This window comes from Eurypyga helias, unplaced genomic scaffold, assembly GCF_000690775.1.
Source record: "Eurypyga helias isolate BGI_N326 unplaced genomic scaffold, ASM69077v1 scaffold11178, whole genome shotgun sequence".
Taxonomy (NCBI): domain Eukaryota; kingdom Metazoa; phylum Chordata; class Aves; order Eurypygiformes; family Eurypygidae; genus Eurypyga; species Eurypyga helias.
The window spans coordinates 44,843-63,143 of NW_010267675.1; the positions used below are offsets into that span (position 1 = coordinate 44,843).

Here is an 18,301-nt window from a genome sequence, read left to right on the forward strand (position 1 = left end):
CACGTAGTTCAGCAGCACACAGGGATGAATTCAGAGTCGTCGATACAACATAAAGTATTACTTTTTTCCCCAGAAAAACTGAATACCCAAACTAATCCACCCTAATCAGGCTTTCTATTTAAAACCCTCATATTACAAACAAGATACCAAATCAATGAATCGCACTTCAAGTGTGCCAGTAAGACATTTGCAGCAGTGTTGGTTGTTCACGTCATCATTTCCTACAGACTTCTCAGCCATATCCACAGCATCCGAAGCTCACAAAACCACAGTAAAGTGAAAGTTTTATTTTTATTAGTGTTTGTTATTCAACCTCCCTAAATCACCTTTTAATCTTATCTGTACTTTGGAGTCTTAGGCTAGCAACCACCACGCTAACTTTAAGATTTCCCTGAAAAATATTTTATCCAAGCATTAGACCCATGAAAATAGCTTAACCCAGCAGCATCCCCAAACTCAAACCACACTGGCTCCATGACTGCGACTGTCCCTTTTGTGTTAAAGTACAACACAGTTAGGATGTGGCAGGGTGCTCTGGACAATCCATAATTAACCATGTCTTGACTGGAAGTCTCTCCATTCGTTCTATGCTCACAGGATAAGACCCAATAATCACAGAAACATGGAATGGTTTGGGTTGGAAGGGACCTTAAAGCCCATCTAGTTTCACCCCCCTGCCATGGGCAGGGACACCTTCCCCCAGACCAGGTTGCTCCAAGCCTCATCCAGCCTGGCCTTGGACACTTCCAGGGATGGGGCATCCACAGCTTCTCTGGGCAACTTGTCCCAGTGCCTCCCCACCTTCTCCAGGAAGAATTTCTCCTGGATATCTAATCTAGGTGTTGGGTGATGTCACAAGAGTTGAGAGATTTTCAGCATGATATTAAGTTGCTTATATGAAGACTGTGGATCGGATGAACTTTTAAAAAGCATCGTTATATTCTAAAAAACTCCCAGTTCAAGGGATACTCAGCTACAGCGAAGGAAGAAGAGTTACAGGGAGCACAGGAAGTTTAAATAAAGGCACACTGTACGCGTGAGTGTTTTCCTTGTTCAACCAAGCCATACCAAGCGGCGTGCTCTCCTCGCTGCCACGCTGACTGTGTTTGTAACAGCTGGGGAGAAATCCTGGCTGCTGCGCAAGCGAAGACAACACTCTCATTGACTTTTGTTAGGCTCAGATTTCACCCATGTTGATGAAAACACTGGGAGCAGCGAGCGAGCTACCTACAGTACCGTGCCTGTTACTGCCAACGCTCTCACGGTACGTAGCAGTGGGGCGTTTTGGCTCAACTTCCTTGGTACGTAAAAGGTTTTACATGGCCACACAGCTCAGGGCAGACAACAAAAGCTTGTTAGAAGATGCCTCATCTTCTGACCTTTTGAGAGGAGTAGCAGAAAAGGAAGATGTGGTTAAAAAGCATCTTATGAAGGACAGTACAGTTGAATAGTTTTGTTGAGGAATTCTGGGGCAGTTTGACATGAAAGAATTGCCTGGAACATGCAGATGACCAACATGACAGCAGGGCTGCTTACGCTTAACAAAACCTGACCTGTGAAACTTTTTAAGAAAAGCTGTAACAAGATAGCCATGTTTTTCTTAAGAAAGTAAACAGCAATTGATTGGATGGTTAAACTTAAGATCTGCACATCTGCAGTCTGTTTATATGAGAAACAGTCGTAAAAATAATCTTAATTTATATGCATCGCGTATCGTTCATTTGACAACATCCTATTTAAGACTTGAAAATAAGAGAGACGACAAGGCTGCTTTATGCTCTTTTCTGATTTCAGACTAGATAACACAGCACACTGAAAACAAAAGGTTACCTTTGCTTTGTGTAACTGGCACTCTCACCCCCTATTGACAGTCAACACAAACACAGTCCCAGCAGTGTAGTATTTCCTCCTCCAACCCAAATTTGATCCCTGTCTTGTTCCAAGTGATTCCTAAAATAATGGCCAGTGATTCCAGACTACCAGAGACAAAAAATTAGAGAACATTATTTTTTCCTTGATTTCCTCAGCTCAATTAACAAAAGCCCTTGTCAAGTGTGTTTCTTCTCCTGGCTGCAGAGACAGGAAACAGTCTCCTCAGAAGAAATCTTTATTTCCAAGAATAGCAACAGGCTCTGGAGGTCTTATCGCTCTCGTCTGTAATAAGAGTAGCACTAGACAGTCCTGTGAGCGTTGACATGAAACACATGACTTCACATACGTTTGTCAGTGCTCCTTCTTCATACTGTGGCATGACCCCGCTCTCCCCTGCAGCCTTCCACATGAATATGATTCTTAACACGTACCTATCAACTAACTCAAACCTGAAACAGGTGATATGAATACATGTTCAAGGTTGACAATAATTGCACTTGAACTGTCTCCTCCTGAAGTGCTGCGCTCCCAAGGAATTCCAGCTACACACCACTAAGGCAAAGGTTTCCCAGGCTTCAGACAAAGACCAGATCAGCTGCATGGGACAGCCAGAACAAGCCGTTCATGCCAACTGGGAGACGGGACAACGGAATGAGGGTGGTCAGCATAAGCCTAAAAGACACCGTGGCAATAACATTTATGGTCACAGGCCATTTCATCCTACGTACAACAGGATACATCCTCATACAGGGAATCGTAACTCAGAACCACACGCTGCACTCCTCTCAGCAGAGCCGCACTGCACTCCTACAGCTCAGCAGGACAGCTCCATGGAAGCAAAGCTGCAGGGATCCGACAGCACTCTGCTGCACGGGCCAACTTCTCAAGCAGTCCTGCAGAACCATCTGGCTGCACGGCAGCAGGCCAAGGCCCTGGGTCTGGTGAGCACCAACACAGGTAGGACAGGTTGTTTGGAGACCATGCACCCCACTCAAATCCAGCCTTGGGGGCTTATGTCCTTAAAGCCCAGCTGTGCCAAAGTGCTCTGCGAGAGGAAACCTATGCTTTTTCGCAGGGAGATCCGACATCAGTACTAAAAGATACAGTGTGAAGAAAAGATGTTTGCATTTTGAATCCTTCAACAAGAATAAAGGAGCATGCCACTCTAGCTTCCAGCTCCTCTAGTTCCCGGACTGTCACAAAGCTTCTTGTCCACTGACCCATAACCAAGAGATGCCATCTCAACAGAATGTCTCCTCCCTCCACAGAAACAGTCTGTGACAGTCCAGTACAGTTCTGACAGTGACAAGAGAACCAGAAGATGTACAAGTTAATGCCTCAACACACCAAAAAATACTACTTATTTCTTCAAATAGCTTAAACCTTTTACCTGTTTCCATACAGCCCTCCTGTATGCGTACACCCACACGAGTACTAAGGCACGCATCAGATAGCTAAAACGCTGAATGACGCCTAAAATGCCAGGTAAACACGCCCACGCACCCTGCATCTCAGCCCTGGCATAAACAGCACTCACGCACAGTTACGGTTTGCTCTATTAGGGTGGCATTATTGTTGTTTCTTCATTTCAGGACAACCCCTGGCTGTCTGGACAGAGCACTGAGGGAAAAACACATCCATGGCCGACGCTCAACCTCTTTCGCCTTCAGGCGTTTCAGGCATGCACCACAGAGGAAATGTCTTCTATCCACCGTAACATCTCATCCCTCTAACAGGCTGCTACAACCTCTCCTGCCTTCAGGCGTTTCAGCCATGCACCGCGGAGGAAATGTTACGGTGGATAGAAGACATCTCATCCCTCTAACAGGCTGCTGCTCTGCCCTCATTCAGGCCAACACACAGAAAACATAACTACCTTTGTCTGTAGCCGTATCTTGTTCCCCACTCAGAATCCTTCATGTAGTAAACAGAAGCCAACTTATTCAAACTATTAATTCATAATTCAACGTACCCATTCAAAAATGGGAAGAGCAGGATATTAAGCCCACTGGGCTCAACTTCAACCCTGCTAAATCCAGAAGTTCCCACTACACCTTTCAGCTGAACGGGATATTAGTTTCCCACACAAAAACTATTTTTTCCATCCCAGAACAATCCTTCACAGCACCTTTAGATGATACATACAAATATTTAACACAGTTCAATTAAATTGGTGCCACAGTTTGGGGAAAAGCAACAAACGCTCAGTAAGAATACACAGAATTTATGATCGCCTTTCCTAAACAACCTTCTGCATTCTTTGATTTCATATGGCTGCTACTTAACACTACTAATGCAATTTATCTAGGTGAAATACAGCTGAAATACCCTCTAAGACAGAGAGGATGAGTATCTAGCACTGGCTCACTGCAGTGTATTTACTTAGCACAACAAAATCTCCCATAAATGCCCAGTTTTCTTTCTGTTCACAAATAGTTTGTGCAAAGCTTTTATCTGGCAACATAACTATTTATTAATGTTTAATTTTTATCCCTTTAGATTAACACTCAGTAGTTCTAACTCCACGCATGGGGCAGTAAGGTGGAGGTGGGTTAGTCCCCACACAGCAGCTGGGGAAAGCTCAGTCCGAATCTCATCAACCCAAAGTTTGAAGGTTTAAAACCGCTTCCCTCCACTGTCTCTTTTCCTACAACCCGCTTTGCCATCAGTCTGTCATTCTGGAAGGCAGCAGTGTTTCTTTGTGGCTCTGCAGCACAAGGCACAGTGGTGCTTCCCAACACACGGAGACCTTGAGGCACGTCCAAAATGCAACATGGAAAAATGCACTGTGCACCAGACAGGTTCGTATCCTGCCCTCCCCCTCATGCTCCCACGGTGCGTTACGCCGTGAGAAACCCCGCTGAGAACCACAGGGCTATCTGCAGAACAGGGCGCTATTCAGCACGCATGGATGTGGCAGAATCCCTCCAGTTACTTAAATTTCACGGACACCTGAGAGCCTACAAGAAACAAAGCTCTGTGACACCTACACCCCCCACGAACGCGCACAGGGAGGGCGCACACGCTCCACCCCAAAGAACCAGAGCATTTCTGCTCTCATGGTACCTATAAGGAAGCATTCATTCCCCGTTCCCCTTCTATCCCGACACAAAATGGGATGTATTGACACAACGTAAATTCTCTCCCAACCACAGAATCCCAGTGCTGTCTGCAGCAAAGCTCTCGGCTCGTATTTGCCTTTCATGCTCGATTGTACGGAGCCAGCCTACCCCCAAGGGGAGGGGGAGGTAGAGGTGAAAGCAGCAGCAATCAGAGGGATAGTTCATGACTCCCAAATACATTTTTAGCAAAGCTGACAAGGGCAACGGCTATGCCGAGCAGCTGCTGCCAGAGAAGACCATGAGTCAGGCCTAGTTTGTGACCACAGATCTAAATCAGAATTGTCCCAGGAATTAATTCTTCAATTTATCCAGAAAAATTACAGTATACAGGGTTTTCCTCGGCCATAGCTGAGAAAATACCCAAACCAAGCGACAGTCACAACACCATGGAGAAGCAGATTCCCTCACCTAAGCATTCAAAATGCTGGTGACCCTTCTCTCACGTGGAGAACAACTCTTCTGCTTAGGAGCTGTCGCCACAACCAGCAACAGTCACAATGGGTGGGAGTAAAACAACTCCTGAGTACGTTTCCAACCTGGAAACGTATTACCTGGTTATGCTCAGGAAATGAAGTCCAAACACCCCTCTTAATATTACTGGGGTCATCTCCTCTTTCAGCACAGACAAGCAAGATTAATATCCAATTCTGCAATGCTACAGGGCCCCCAGCTCAAGCCTGACACCCTCCACAGCTAACCCAAAGGAAGGTTTTGGTGAAATTGGGGTGGCACAAAGAACAACTGCAGACGTTCTTTCCCTGAACCACTTTGAGAAGTGATCCCCAACTCATTTGTGTGGCTCGGTGATGGAGATCTATGTACAATGACGGGGAATTCAGTCGCCCGCGTTTGGCCTCAAGAACCTCAAAAGGAAGGAGGATGAGGCATGACCTTCACACATAGCGTGGAACTGAAATTTCAGCTGCAAAGCAGCTAGCAAGATCCTGGCTGAAGATGAGAATTACTCCCATAAGGGCATGGACACGCTAAGATCAAGAGAACAGAAGAAGAAGTGGAGTGAGGAACTGCACTATGAAGAGTTTCACTTCACTACAGGGCTGGGAAGAACTGAAACAGCGTCCGGAGTCGTCGCCCTCACACGCGTGCACACTGCGCGTGAAGCGAGCAGGGTATACGCTGACTGCGGTGACTGAGGGCAGAGAGCTCACCTGGCACAGCGACAGCATCGTCGAGGCCTACCCTGTGGAAAACGAATGAGTAATATGATAAAGTTTAACACACTGATTGACCTCTAGTGCTAAAGATACTCCGAGTCCTTGCCTGATTTTTCTTACCCCTTTGTGATGCTCAAAAACCACCATGCAAGAAAGCATGTGACCTGGGAAAACAAAGGTAACCCAGAACTCTCCCGAGGGCCAAACCCGGCCAGAGGAAAGAGGAAGTGTCTGTCTGTGAACAGCCCCAAACCACGGTGTCTTTGCAAGTCATCCCAACCTCCCGATTGGCCTGGCTGTTCTCCATCAGCTCCTTCTTCCCTTATTTTCACTACTAGTAACTCTCTTGTATGGAAAAGCACGACATTGGCAGCCATCAAGTACACCTTTCACAGTAGTCAAACGAATCCAGCATATGTAAAAATTGCATGCCAAATGAATTTTATCCAGCACAATTCCCATGTAAGGCTGCTTACAGGCTGGGGGCTTGTGCTTGTCAAGGAAAACAAAGTGTGATTTATCCTTGTGTGACCCCAATCACAGGACCTTAAAGACCATCCAGTTCCAACCCCCCTGCCATGGGCAGGGACACCTTCCACCAGACCAGGTTGCTCCAAGCCTCATCCAGCCTGGCCTTGGACACTCCCAGGGATGGGGCATCCACAGCTTCTCTGGGCAACCTGTCCCAGTGCCTCCTCACCCTCTGCGGGAGGAATTTCTTCCTGATGTCCAATCTAAATCTCCCTGCTAGTACATCTGCTGGTGTAATTCCACTTTTATCAATAGAGCTAAATGGGCATGAAAACAGAGTAATGCAGGCTGGCATGAGACCCCACGGGTTTAAAGATCACCAGCCTCATCCCCCAAGACTATTAAATGCACACTGCCTACTGCATATCAAAGGGGTTGCCTTTGGAAACAGAAACTCTCCTCCGATATATCTGCCCGATCATTTTCTGCAGTACCCGAGTTCATCTTTCACACATTTATCCTTATGACACCTCTACATAATTTCCAGCTTCCTGGTGGGAAATTACCACAAAAAGACTAAGGCTGCTTGTCTGTTATCTACCTTATACAATTTTACAGGGATTTGGACACCTGAATTACCTAATCCACAGGATTCAAGACAAGAACGTGAGCCTCCCAATCCCTGCACGTAGCCCTAGCCCCTGAAGGGATCATCTTTTCTTGCAGCTTACAGCAACTCGGACAACTTTGCAGTGTTAGGTTAACAGCTGGACTCAATCTTCAGGGTCTTTTCCAGCCTAAACGGATCTATGAACTTGCAGCCTAACAGCTGACGACGCACCAAGCAGCAAGCACGAGAACTCCGCCAGCAAAATTTATGGAAATACTAAGTCATTTCTCAAGTCTAATCAAAAAAGGTTTTGCTGAAGCATCAGCCCTCTGTGATATTTACACAGCCACCACCTTCCCCTCCCGCAGATCCCAGCGTGACTGGTGCAGTTGTGTTTTACAGTACTAAGTGAGAAAAGCTACATACGAGAAATGCCAGAAGGCAGCAGCGGTTTCCTTTTCAATATCATTTGCTCATAAATAAGTGATCTACAGGACTTGGACAAGGATTCATAATTCATACAGTTTGTATTCAAGAACAAAACAACCATGACTGACAACAGTTTTCTGTTAAAGGTAAGAATTATCAGCAACAGCAGGTAAACACACTGACAGTTGGGGTTTTTTGTGGTTCCTATGCTGTTGTCACTCGACCAATATTAAAATAATTTTCCTGTCATTCATCCATTACTTATGAGCCACACTTACTACAAAACTGTACAAACAAACCAAAAGAACAATAGCTACTGCTCGCATTCTTTACAAGATGGCAAGTTCTCTTTTATCATACTTAGAATGTCTAATAGATATTTCAGTCACCTTATACATCTATCTAATTGAAAAATGAGGTAAAAAGGATAGAAGTGACAGAAGAATGCCATACCAGAATGCTTTGTTTGTTTTGCTTATCGTACAGAGTCCATGCTGGATAAAAAGTCATAGGAGGGGCTGAGGAAGCATTCTCATTACAGCTATATGTAAAACATCCTTCCACGCTGCTGCCAAAGCATTATGGCCCTGAAAGATTACACCCCATTCTGCACATTAAAGGTATGCCTGTCGCCAGACTTCCATCTTAACACTGGAATTCGGAAAAGAAAGTAATTTTCAAGACGCTCATCCCGTACAGCTCTTCAACACATACTTAACCTTTAGTGGGACTACTTATAAATGCTCAAAATTTATTTTGCTGGACTGAGCAAGAGTACTTTAGCAGTTTCTGTAGTGGACCAACAGTTTGGAAATGAAATTTAGGGCCCTGATGCTCCCTTGCCTTGTTGCACTTCACTTAGTCATTTTATACCTGCGTTACGAGTATTTGTAACAATAGTGATTCTAAGCATTATTTTATGCCCACTCATCCCAGGGATAGAAGGGTTCAAGGAAGGAAGAACAATCTCATCTCAACTACATGCCCTTCAGAGCTGGTGACATGCAAATTAATCATCTTTGAGCATTTACTGTAGCAAGCACATAGGTTGCTAGACTCCTGGCTAAAAGGAAGTACTGACATAAAGCTCCCAGTTCTACCAGTCTTGAAGAATAACAGGTTGGAAATCAGATTCCCCACCATCAAAAAAACAACACACACACCGTATTTCTCGTTAGAATCATTTTTTAAGAAAGGTCTGTTGACCAGATCTGGCTAAGCAGCAGGAAAATGCGAACCAAGACCCAAACAATGACTGCAATCAGCCTTGGTAATTCATCCTCTCTGTTTATTTCAGGTTTTACACAGTGCTGCTGGACTCTTCCCTAACCAGGCTTTTGGCTCACAGAGCCTTAAGCACAGATGGGTCTCTGACCTTATTTAGCAGGGATTCTCCTCAAGGCATTGCTGTCTGATTTTATAACGTTTGATTCAAACGGTTCAGTGGCTTGGCCAGGGCGCGTAACCCACTTTTTGAATGCATGGGTCATTAGCAAAGCTCATGTTTATTAACTACAAATAAGTTTGGCTTAACACTGAACAACCCTCCCACTAATTATCTGTCTTAAATAGACATAACTGTGAATCGTAAACCATGAGCAGTTACCGATTTCCTCTCTTGCTTCAGCTCCTGCACATAGCGCGTTAACTCTCCGGTGATAAGAGAGGTCATGTTCTCCGAAATGACCTCATGCTGTCCGGCGTAGTCATTCATTTCGTTTAAAGTGGCTAGGAAGGCTCTAGTTGATGTGTACCTGCAGAGGACAAAAATGCATTCTGCTTTTAGTCCCTTTCCTTTCAGAAAGGCATGCTGCAAAGGGAGGCTGCATCCTTCTCAGGCATTTAGTGTTGCTACCTGAGACTGACCATGGATTAGCACAGATTCTCTTGAAGGAATTTCTCAAAAGGAAGCCTATCCCACACAGACAGTTCTCTGATAAATTCATCTTGATTTAGACAGTTGGCTCTTACAATATCACAGTTCTTTTTTATCAGCACAGCTCTGAGACATCACCATTCTAATCCCTACTCACCAGGTAGTGTGCTCTACCTGGCAAAATCCTGTATACGCAACCAAATTTTGGCTAGCATAGTGCAGAAAAGGAAAAAAAAACCCAAACAACTTTTCATCATGGAAACTGAATTTAAACCGGCCGGAGTTTATAAAGTTTTCCAAAAGGTAGTGAGTTTGCTAACCAGGTGTTCACAGTAACCCGTACTTCTTCACACCTTCCCATTGCAAGGTTTATTTTCTGGTATAAAATTGATCTCAAATACACCATTCCATGTATTTTTAAGAGGAAGAAGTGAACATCTGTGCGCAGAATTTCACAACAGCGGATTATGTCACTAGCGTGTTCAGCAGAGAGCCAACAGAGCTGGATTTAAACATCCCAGCCGGCTGTGCTGGTCAGCTGGAAAACAGCAGCTCTGACACTCTGCACAGCTCCACACAACTGCTCGTATTAAAAGGTAGCGGTCTGTACTGACACCAGCACCTAAAGGTGAAAAAGGTGAAAGAGTGGTACAAGTAGGGATGAAAAAGGCATCAGAGGGAAAACGGAAAAAAGGGACTAAAGAGACTGAAAATACAGTGCAATACAGGCAGCCACCTTCAGTCAAGCTGCGGTGTCCCGAGAGAAATCCCAGTTGCAAAAGACAGGGGACCAAAGTCACAGAACTCCAGACTGACAATAAGCTTGAAACCAGGCCCTTTTTAGACAGGCTGTCTGAAAGCAGTGTTCGAGGCATCCAAAGGTCGCATGACAAAACCTCAGACATTATTTAGAGACAGGAGGAAACTACACTGAGGTGAACACTATATCTAAAAGGGCAAAGGACACACCGGATCTTCTGTGCCACATCACATGAACCACTGAACTCCAGTATCCTTTTCCAGCAATGAAAGATGTGTCCAGAAAGGTTGTAGTAAACTCCAAATAGCCATTTATGGTACAGCTACCCAAAGGCAGATTTATTCCTAATCCCCGGTACAGACCAAAACAACCTATGTGCTGGTAACGTAAGATTCCTTGTGTAAATATCCCTCTCTCAGGAAACAACGGCATAAATAACTGATTCCCAAACAATGTTCACTAAAAATAAATTTAAAAGGAAATAAAATAAATTAAAAAGGAAATGAAATGGCCGTTATCTCTGTTAATATGAGCCACTGGCGGAGCTGTACCCAGCAGCTTGGGGGTCTGACCCAAGAGCCTAAATCAATACAATCATACAGCTGGATCCGTATCTAAGCTCATCTGAAATATTTCAGATTTCAAGGTCAAGGGTTTGAGTCTGCTGACAGGCTCTCCAGAGGCAGAGCAGCCTCCTGCAACACCAGGCTGCAGGGTCAGACTGCAACGCCTTCATTCAAAGCTGCTGCTTTCCAACACACTGACGTTGAGAAACCTCAGAGTCAGAGTACTCCAGGGAAAAGGTTCTCACTGTGGCCTGGCTGTTGGAAAGCTCCTCCTCTGGAAAGTTCTCTGTAAAGAATATCTATAGTCTCATCAAGGGCAGGAATGTTCTTCATGACAAGTGGTCTCTCATCACCTTACCCATGTCCGCAGTGCCACTCGGTGAAGGAGCTGTGCTTTGACGCTGCAGTTGCTATAGTGACCATGTCAGTCAAGAGCAGACAGCTTAGGCCATGCAACATCCGGCCACAGCAGCAATTCCTGCACAAGTCCATTACAGGATGCCGGGAGTATGAACTACACCTTCCCCTTACTCTTCAAAAGCCACTTGTTTCTCTGTGGTGCTATAACTTTACCCCTTTAGTAACTTACTAATCTGTGTGGTCAGTCCGTTTCAGTAATTTAATATTTGCGCAGGCTGCTCAAGTTTCTTGCTAAAATTAACAACCATTTCTGTTCCTGCTCACAAGTCCATTACAGGATGCCGGGAGTATGAACTACACCTTCCCCTTACTCTTCAAAAGCCACTTGTTTCTCTGTGGTGCTATAACTTTACCCCTTTAGTAACTTACTAATCTGTGTGGTCAGTCCGTTTCAGTAATTTAATATTTGCGCAGGCTGCTCAAGTTTCTTGCTAAAATTAACAACCATTTCTGTTCCTGCTCTGCTGATTCAAAGAGCCAGAAGCATAGAGTCTGGCTTACAGTTTTTAAGGTCCATGAAAAAAATAAAGCAAAAAACCCCAAACCAGGCATCCACAAACCGTAACATGAAGGGAACTGTGTGGTTACACCAAACCCTTAGTACCTACCATGTAAGCCTCTTTCTGCATCTATGATTTCTATACTCCTGACTTGAAAACCTTTGGTTGCAAGCCAACCTCGTTGGTAATCCAAACTTCTCCCCTTCCTCCATCAACCCATGGTCACTCAGCAGTGCATCATGAACATACCTGTATTCTTCCTCCTCTTTGGAGTTCTTCTTAGGTTGGTACTTCTTCGACAGATTCCTAAAATTAAAACCACACACATGTAAGATTGTGAATTTAAAACACCTTTAAATGAACTGGATAATCTTTGCATGCACTCACATTCTGTGGGGCTTCAGTTTCTATCTGCAGTAACCAGACAACTTTTCAGAAGTCTGATTGCAATTAGGCTATGATTACATTGTAATAACACTCAAATTATGACGCATAGTGCTTCAGTCTCTGTAACCCCAATAAAGCAGCAGATTCTGAACCCGAGAAGTTAATAAATTAAGGCCGTGAAGTCAATACACCAGCGTTCTGGTTCTGCTGATGCACAGGACTACTTTGCCTGATGGAGAGGCCCTTTTACAGTGAAAATACTGGTCCTCAGAGACAGATGTGCTTTACAAACTGCACCCAGCAGAAGGTGCTACTCCATACCCAGAAGTCAGCCAGCACATTAAAGTGTGATTTGCTGCAGGTGACACTCATGACCAGGCAAATTTGCCTGCCTTTAGCAGGATGCTTCCAAGGAAGAGAAAAATATTTCTAAAGCTGCACCAAGATGACAAAAGGAGGATGATTTTATGATTATCAACAGATGCTGGGGAAATGTGAAATTTGATTATCCAAATTAGCTCAGATGCTTGCCTCTCTTATTAACCCATATCCAACTAATGATTTAATTGTAAAATACGGTATGCTCTTCAAGCAATCGTATCTTGAAGAAGAACATTAACAGTTAGTATATAGCTTTCCTTGTCCTGAAGGCAGTGACTGCAAGCCCCCAGCCAGCAGCACACCAGGGCTTAACGCACGTGGTCCTGCCCACCCCTCGCTCACACAGCTCAGTGTCGCGCCCACGGCGCTGCAGCGCAATACACCACCACCCATCTTTCAAACAACACAACCAGAGACCCAACAGTTCTTACTTAGCGATTTTAAGACCGGGATCTCCTCTGCTCTAAACTCAGACCTAGGACACTCTGTACCTCCTGCAGCCTCTGTGAAACGGAAGCCATTTGTTTCAGCTCTACAAATTGTTTATTGTCTATTGTTTTTTCAGTAATTAAGAATAGCATGCAAGTGGTATTGATGGGATTGTTGTCCAAAGGAGTACAGGTTTCACTGACTTATCTTTAAGTCAGAGGACTACCAGAACACATCCAGTTGAAAAGAAAGTGCTTTTTCAGAGGTGTAAACCCTTCCCGCCCCAGCTCGCTGCATGCTGGTTTTACTGCTAACGGGGAGACAGCGATCCTTTTGTCTCACATTTCTTATTCCTTTTGTTCTCCTTAAGGAATTAAGCAGCATCTGCTCAGAGCAGTAGCCAGAACGCTGGCGGATTTGCACAGACAAACATGTGTTTCTCAAACTTTCAGTATCCCTACGGGAAGGGATCCAAATGAGCATCTCCTTTCCAGTCTCTGCCTCCTCTGAAAAGGAGATGCTCTGAAACAATGAGCTTCTCTCTAGTTTCACATACAGCAGCTTCAACCAGAGAATACCAGCATGGCAAGAATTCTGCATGGTTACAGTAGCTCCTAAAGCACCCTTTGGATGCCATGGGGATGCCTCCCTCTGCACAGAGAAGGAAAAACACACACAGAATATACACTAATAAGGCATTTTTGCACACACGCAAATGCACTTGTCCCTGCACAGTCATGCTGCTGCTCAATTAATTGAGACATACAGAGCTACTGTCTTCTTGGGAACCTTTAAAGGTTTACAAATGCTACAGTGCTATGGCAAAAATATCCAGACAGTATGCTTTCACAGACTAAAAAAAGAGTCTAAAAGCATGTTAAAAATGTATTATTTTCTATGTACTTTATAACGCACATAAAATATAGGAGTCTACATATTTTAGTTTTTCAAATGTCTTCCCCTATTTTCTTAATAAAACACAAACACAGGGTTTTAAACCAGGATACACACAAAACCCCAGAGTGATGCTGAACCCAGAAGTGATACTGAACTCAGAAGTGATACTGAGTCCAGTACGCGCCACTACGACCCTCACACGTTGAGTTCAGCGTGCAACCGTGCAGCGCCACGACCAGAACACCAGCGCTTCTCAGGTTCAAGCTCCCGAAGCGGCGAGACCCTCAGAGCTAACGGTGATTAAACAGGGAACTAACACACAAGAACAAAGCCCAGCAGTAGAAGAGCAGTTCTGGGAAGACCCTGTGCTGGCCTGTGCGCCTGTCTCCAACTCCTGTTTCCATTTGCCTTTCAGACTGCGTCATTTTTCTGCCCTTCCAGCTTTTTTCTCTGCTCACTTGCTTCCACTTCTTCGACATCTTTCTCTCTCGCGTTTATCATCCATCACAGCTTCCTGATTCTCAGATTATCCTGACGTCTTAGGCATTATTTTTCCCAATACATCTTCCTGAAGGCTATCTATCCATCATCACATAAGGAAAGGCTTTTGACACACTTGTTGCTGCTCAAAGCCTGTGTGCTGTAAGGTAAGCAGTGACTGGAGATGGATAACGAAACCCTTCAGCACTCGGAGCAGCGAGTACCATCTCGCATCCAACAGATGTTCAAAGAAAACGCAGGAACAAGGGAACACACTACCAGAGTTTCCACACCCTCCTTCCCAGCCTAGTTTAACGACTCAACAATTACAAAGAAAATCACGTCAAATCCGAGCTGCAGCCTCCAGCCAGGACTGACTGTCAATGGTACAGGCAGGACTTGAGCAGTCCAGGGGTGACGTAGGTGGTGTGTGACACAGGGGAGTTTCTTCCACTGGGGTAGCCAGGTAATGCGAGGCATCCTGCAAGTATGTAGATCTAACTTAACACTTCTAAAACCAACTATTACAGCTATAGCTACATAATTACAAAGAGGAAGGAAAGTAACAGTTTTAAATAGAAGACAATTAAACTTCTGTACATAGGTAGTCAGACAGGAAGAAAAGCTAGCTAGGGAGCCAGAGACCAAGCAGAAAACACAAGTTGCACAAAAGAAAGTAAAGCCCAGCAGCTTTATTTACACTGCAAATAAAAAACTTTTGAGTTAAATCCACAGGAGTATCTTGTGTTAACTCGTCCCTTTTTAACAGTATGTCTGCATGTTACAACAGGCAGTGATGTGCTGCAGTCCTAACCCAATGGACATGACACCACAAAAGGTTTGCACCAGCCTTGAGGAGACTAAAAAAAAGTGCATCAGCTTTCAATAAATGTCCAGCCCTGTTCTATCTCAACATTTGACAAGTCTACATTTCTGGTTTTCTTTTATACCTCCAACTTGCTAGCAGACTCCAAACAGTTTTGTGTTTAAGAGCTCCTAGGGGATTAATGTATTTGTCCTCAAATCATACCCGTGGATGGGGGAGACTAACGCAGCTATGCATGGGGAATTAAAGTGCAGAGAACAAACGAACAAACCAACTTTGATTTGGAAGTCTAGGGCAGAATAAGAAATAAAACTCATGAGGTCAGGCTTTCTAGACAGCCATAGGTACAACTACCTCCCAGTTTCCTTAAGTATTTCGTTGGTGTGTTTATTTTCATACTTTCATACTCTTTACACCTGAAATTTGTCATCCTAAGAAATTTACTGAGTCTAGTGTGTGATTCTTCATAGGACAGGCTTGCTCACACAGATACTCTGCTGGGGCTTCCCAGCCCAGTCATACTCTCCTTCTTCCAGCTCATTTTGCCTCTGTAATTCAATCTCTTCTCATCTCCATAGGATGTGAGCAATTTGTTCCTGCACAAGTCATTCTCTACTTCCTGCTTGTCTGTAGCAGAAACCCTGAGGAATCCTTGTGGCATTCCCCTGAGAAAGCACATCACCATGAAGGCAGGGTTTTACCAGCTATCAGCTCCTCGTAAATAACAGCCCATTGTGCATCTCGGAGCCATTCTAAAATAACCATCAAGACTATGTGATTTTTTCTTTTACTAGACTTTGTGTTTTAAATATAATCAGATCGGGAGCCACAGATCTCGAAGATGGAAAGAGTTCTAATATGTTTTAATAGTCATTAAAAAAAAAAAAAAAAGGTGTGGATTTACTGGAAGGGTTAAGCAGGATTAGCCCCTCCTCAGCTCCACCACCTCCAGTTTATCACCCTGGACACCAGTGGCTGCCAACAACATTGCACCATAGCCTCTCCACAGCAGGACTGTCAGTGTGTTGTACTCCCTCCTAACCCCTGTTCACCTCTCTTTACATACTATTGGGAACAGCAGGGTAAGAGCTACTCCATGTGGGAGGGTTCTTTAGTACCCCTTCCCCACTCCCATAGGATCTGACCTCAAGAAACATGTTTTCTGGGTCTGGTTCACTTATAATTCTCTCTCAACCTATAACTTGATGGTCAGACTAGACACGTAGTATGTACATAGCAGGAATTTCCAGTAATTTAGCTACATGAGATAAAGTCACAGGATCTCTGCTCTGTTCAGGAGACACATCCCAAGAACAGTGGCAAGATTATAAAGCTTGTCAAAATTCAAATCTCAAGCTGCAACCTCTCTGACTACATAGATGAAATTCCCAAGGGCTGAGATGGACTGTCTGACCTGCAGTTTCTCCAACACAGATGCATAAAGGGCTTGTCTTAGGAAAAGAAACCCTAAACTTCCCCTTAAAACAAATGATCATTATTCTGCTGAATTCTTAAACCCTTCAGCATTTACACGCAGCAGTCCTAATTTCATGGAAAACATTACAATTCCATCCTCCAAGCCTGAGCATAAATTATGCATAAATCATGAGTAAGCCCTAATATGCTACTCAGTCACCTAAGTAACCTTTCTTTTTGCAAAGCATGTGATTTTTAGCAGAGATGATAAAACAGTATCTTAAATTAACTTCAGCTTTCCATTCTCTAAATTAAAGCTATTCTCTAAAGGTCATTATTATAAACCAAGCAAATTACCACCACTCAAACAGTAAACGTAAATGATTACAGGCTCTGAAGAGATGCAACTCAAAGGCCAGAACTTCACAAATCAACTTACCTAAGCTGCTTTGCATAGCTGAGTTCAATCTCTGTTCGTTCTTTGACAAACTTGATGTATTTTTCCAGAACATCAATACCCCACTGTGTGTGTTTTTCTAAGTTGTCAAACTGGTCCTGCAATAAATTAAAAAAAAAAAAAGTTTTGTCTCATTGAACATAGAGATAACTGAAAATACTTTCCAAAGTGCATATCACCATAAAAAAAAGGATTAGTATTTTCCATTACTACAGACAGAATTTTGTAGTGACCCAGGTTTTTCATTGACGGAAATATGTCTTTTCACATGAGACCAATTCAGTAACATCCTTCATTCCTCATTTCTGAATCAGTAGCATTTCATAAATCCTGGCAATTCTACTCAATACTGAATAATATAAAGACATACTTAGGCAGAGGGTAAGGAAATAGATGTTTTTGCCAGTATTTTACTGTACCCTGAAGAGTTAATATAAGTTCCATGAATTTGAGGTCTACTCCTAATTAATAATTTTGATTTTTGTCTGAAACACAGATTTGCCAGTATTATGAATTCAAAATATCATTCAGAACAGCTAACAATCTTTTTACAGAATAGGATGCCCCTACAGCCTGTTTTGTTCTAAAAACAGCAGACATGCTAACAACTGATGTCACCAAAAAATTACACTCACTATGTTTACAGTAAGTTTCCGTGCCCCCCTCTATTTACATACAAATGCTACTTTGTTCTTCAAGCATTGTTGCCTCAAAGAGTCACACATGTTTTCAATAAAACCTTTTTCAATCAAGAACATTCCACAAGTCAGTTTGGGATTTGCAAATGCCAAGAGAAATTAAGCAACTCTAAATCCAAATTAATTATCCCAGCCAGCTTATTACTATCTGCAGATTTAACCTAAAATTACCTTATTTTTTTAAAATTTGGTCACTTCAACAACACCCAAACTCCGTAATCATCCGTTCCATGCAGCATTTCACAAGTTAGTGTTTCTACAGGACTTTAAAAATATTTTTAAGCTGGCATACACTGAATACTTATCCTGACAGAAACACGGCGTAAACAAGGTCTTTAGCATCCGCCTGACATATCTGGCATCAGGTTCCATTGTGGTTCACGTGGAAAACCGAGAATAAGTTTGTACATCTGCAGTACAAAGGTCAGATTTACAGCGTTTTCAAAAGCATCGCACACAGGGATGGATTTGGGTCAGACACCAAGTGAGGTTCTGACAGAGGCGATGCTGCTTTCTCACCGCCACAGCC

At 43.7% G+C, this 18,301-nt stretch overlaps 1 protein-coding gene across 1 annotated transcript in view; it reads right to left on the bottom strand.

Moving 5' to 3' along the window:
* Positions 1-17,172, bottom strand: part of FNBP1 (formin binding protein 1) — a gene marked incomplete at both ends in the record, with an annotated part of 61,760 nt that extends 44,588 nt beyond the window's left edge. The window contains 3 exons of the mRNA XM_010157516.1: positions 9,286-9,433; positions 12,051-12,107; positions 17,057-17,172. Of these exons, the coding sequence (XP_010155818.1) occupies positions 9,286-9,433; positions 12,051-12,107; positions 17,057-17,172 (321 nt within the window). The remainder of the gene's footprint in view (positions 1-9,285; positions 9,434-12,050; positions 12,108-17,056) is intronic.
* Positions 17,173-18,301: the final 1,129 nt, after the last annotated feature.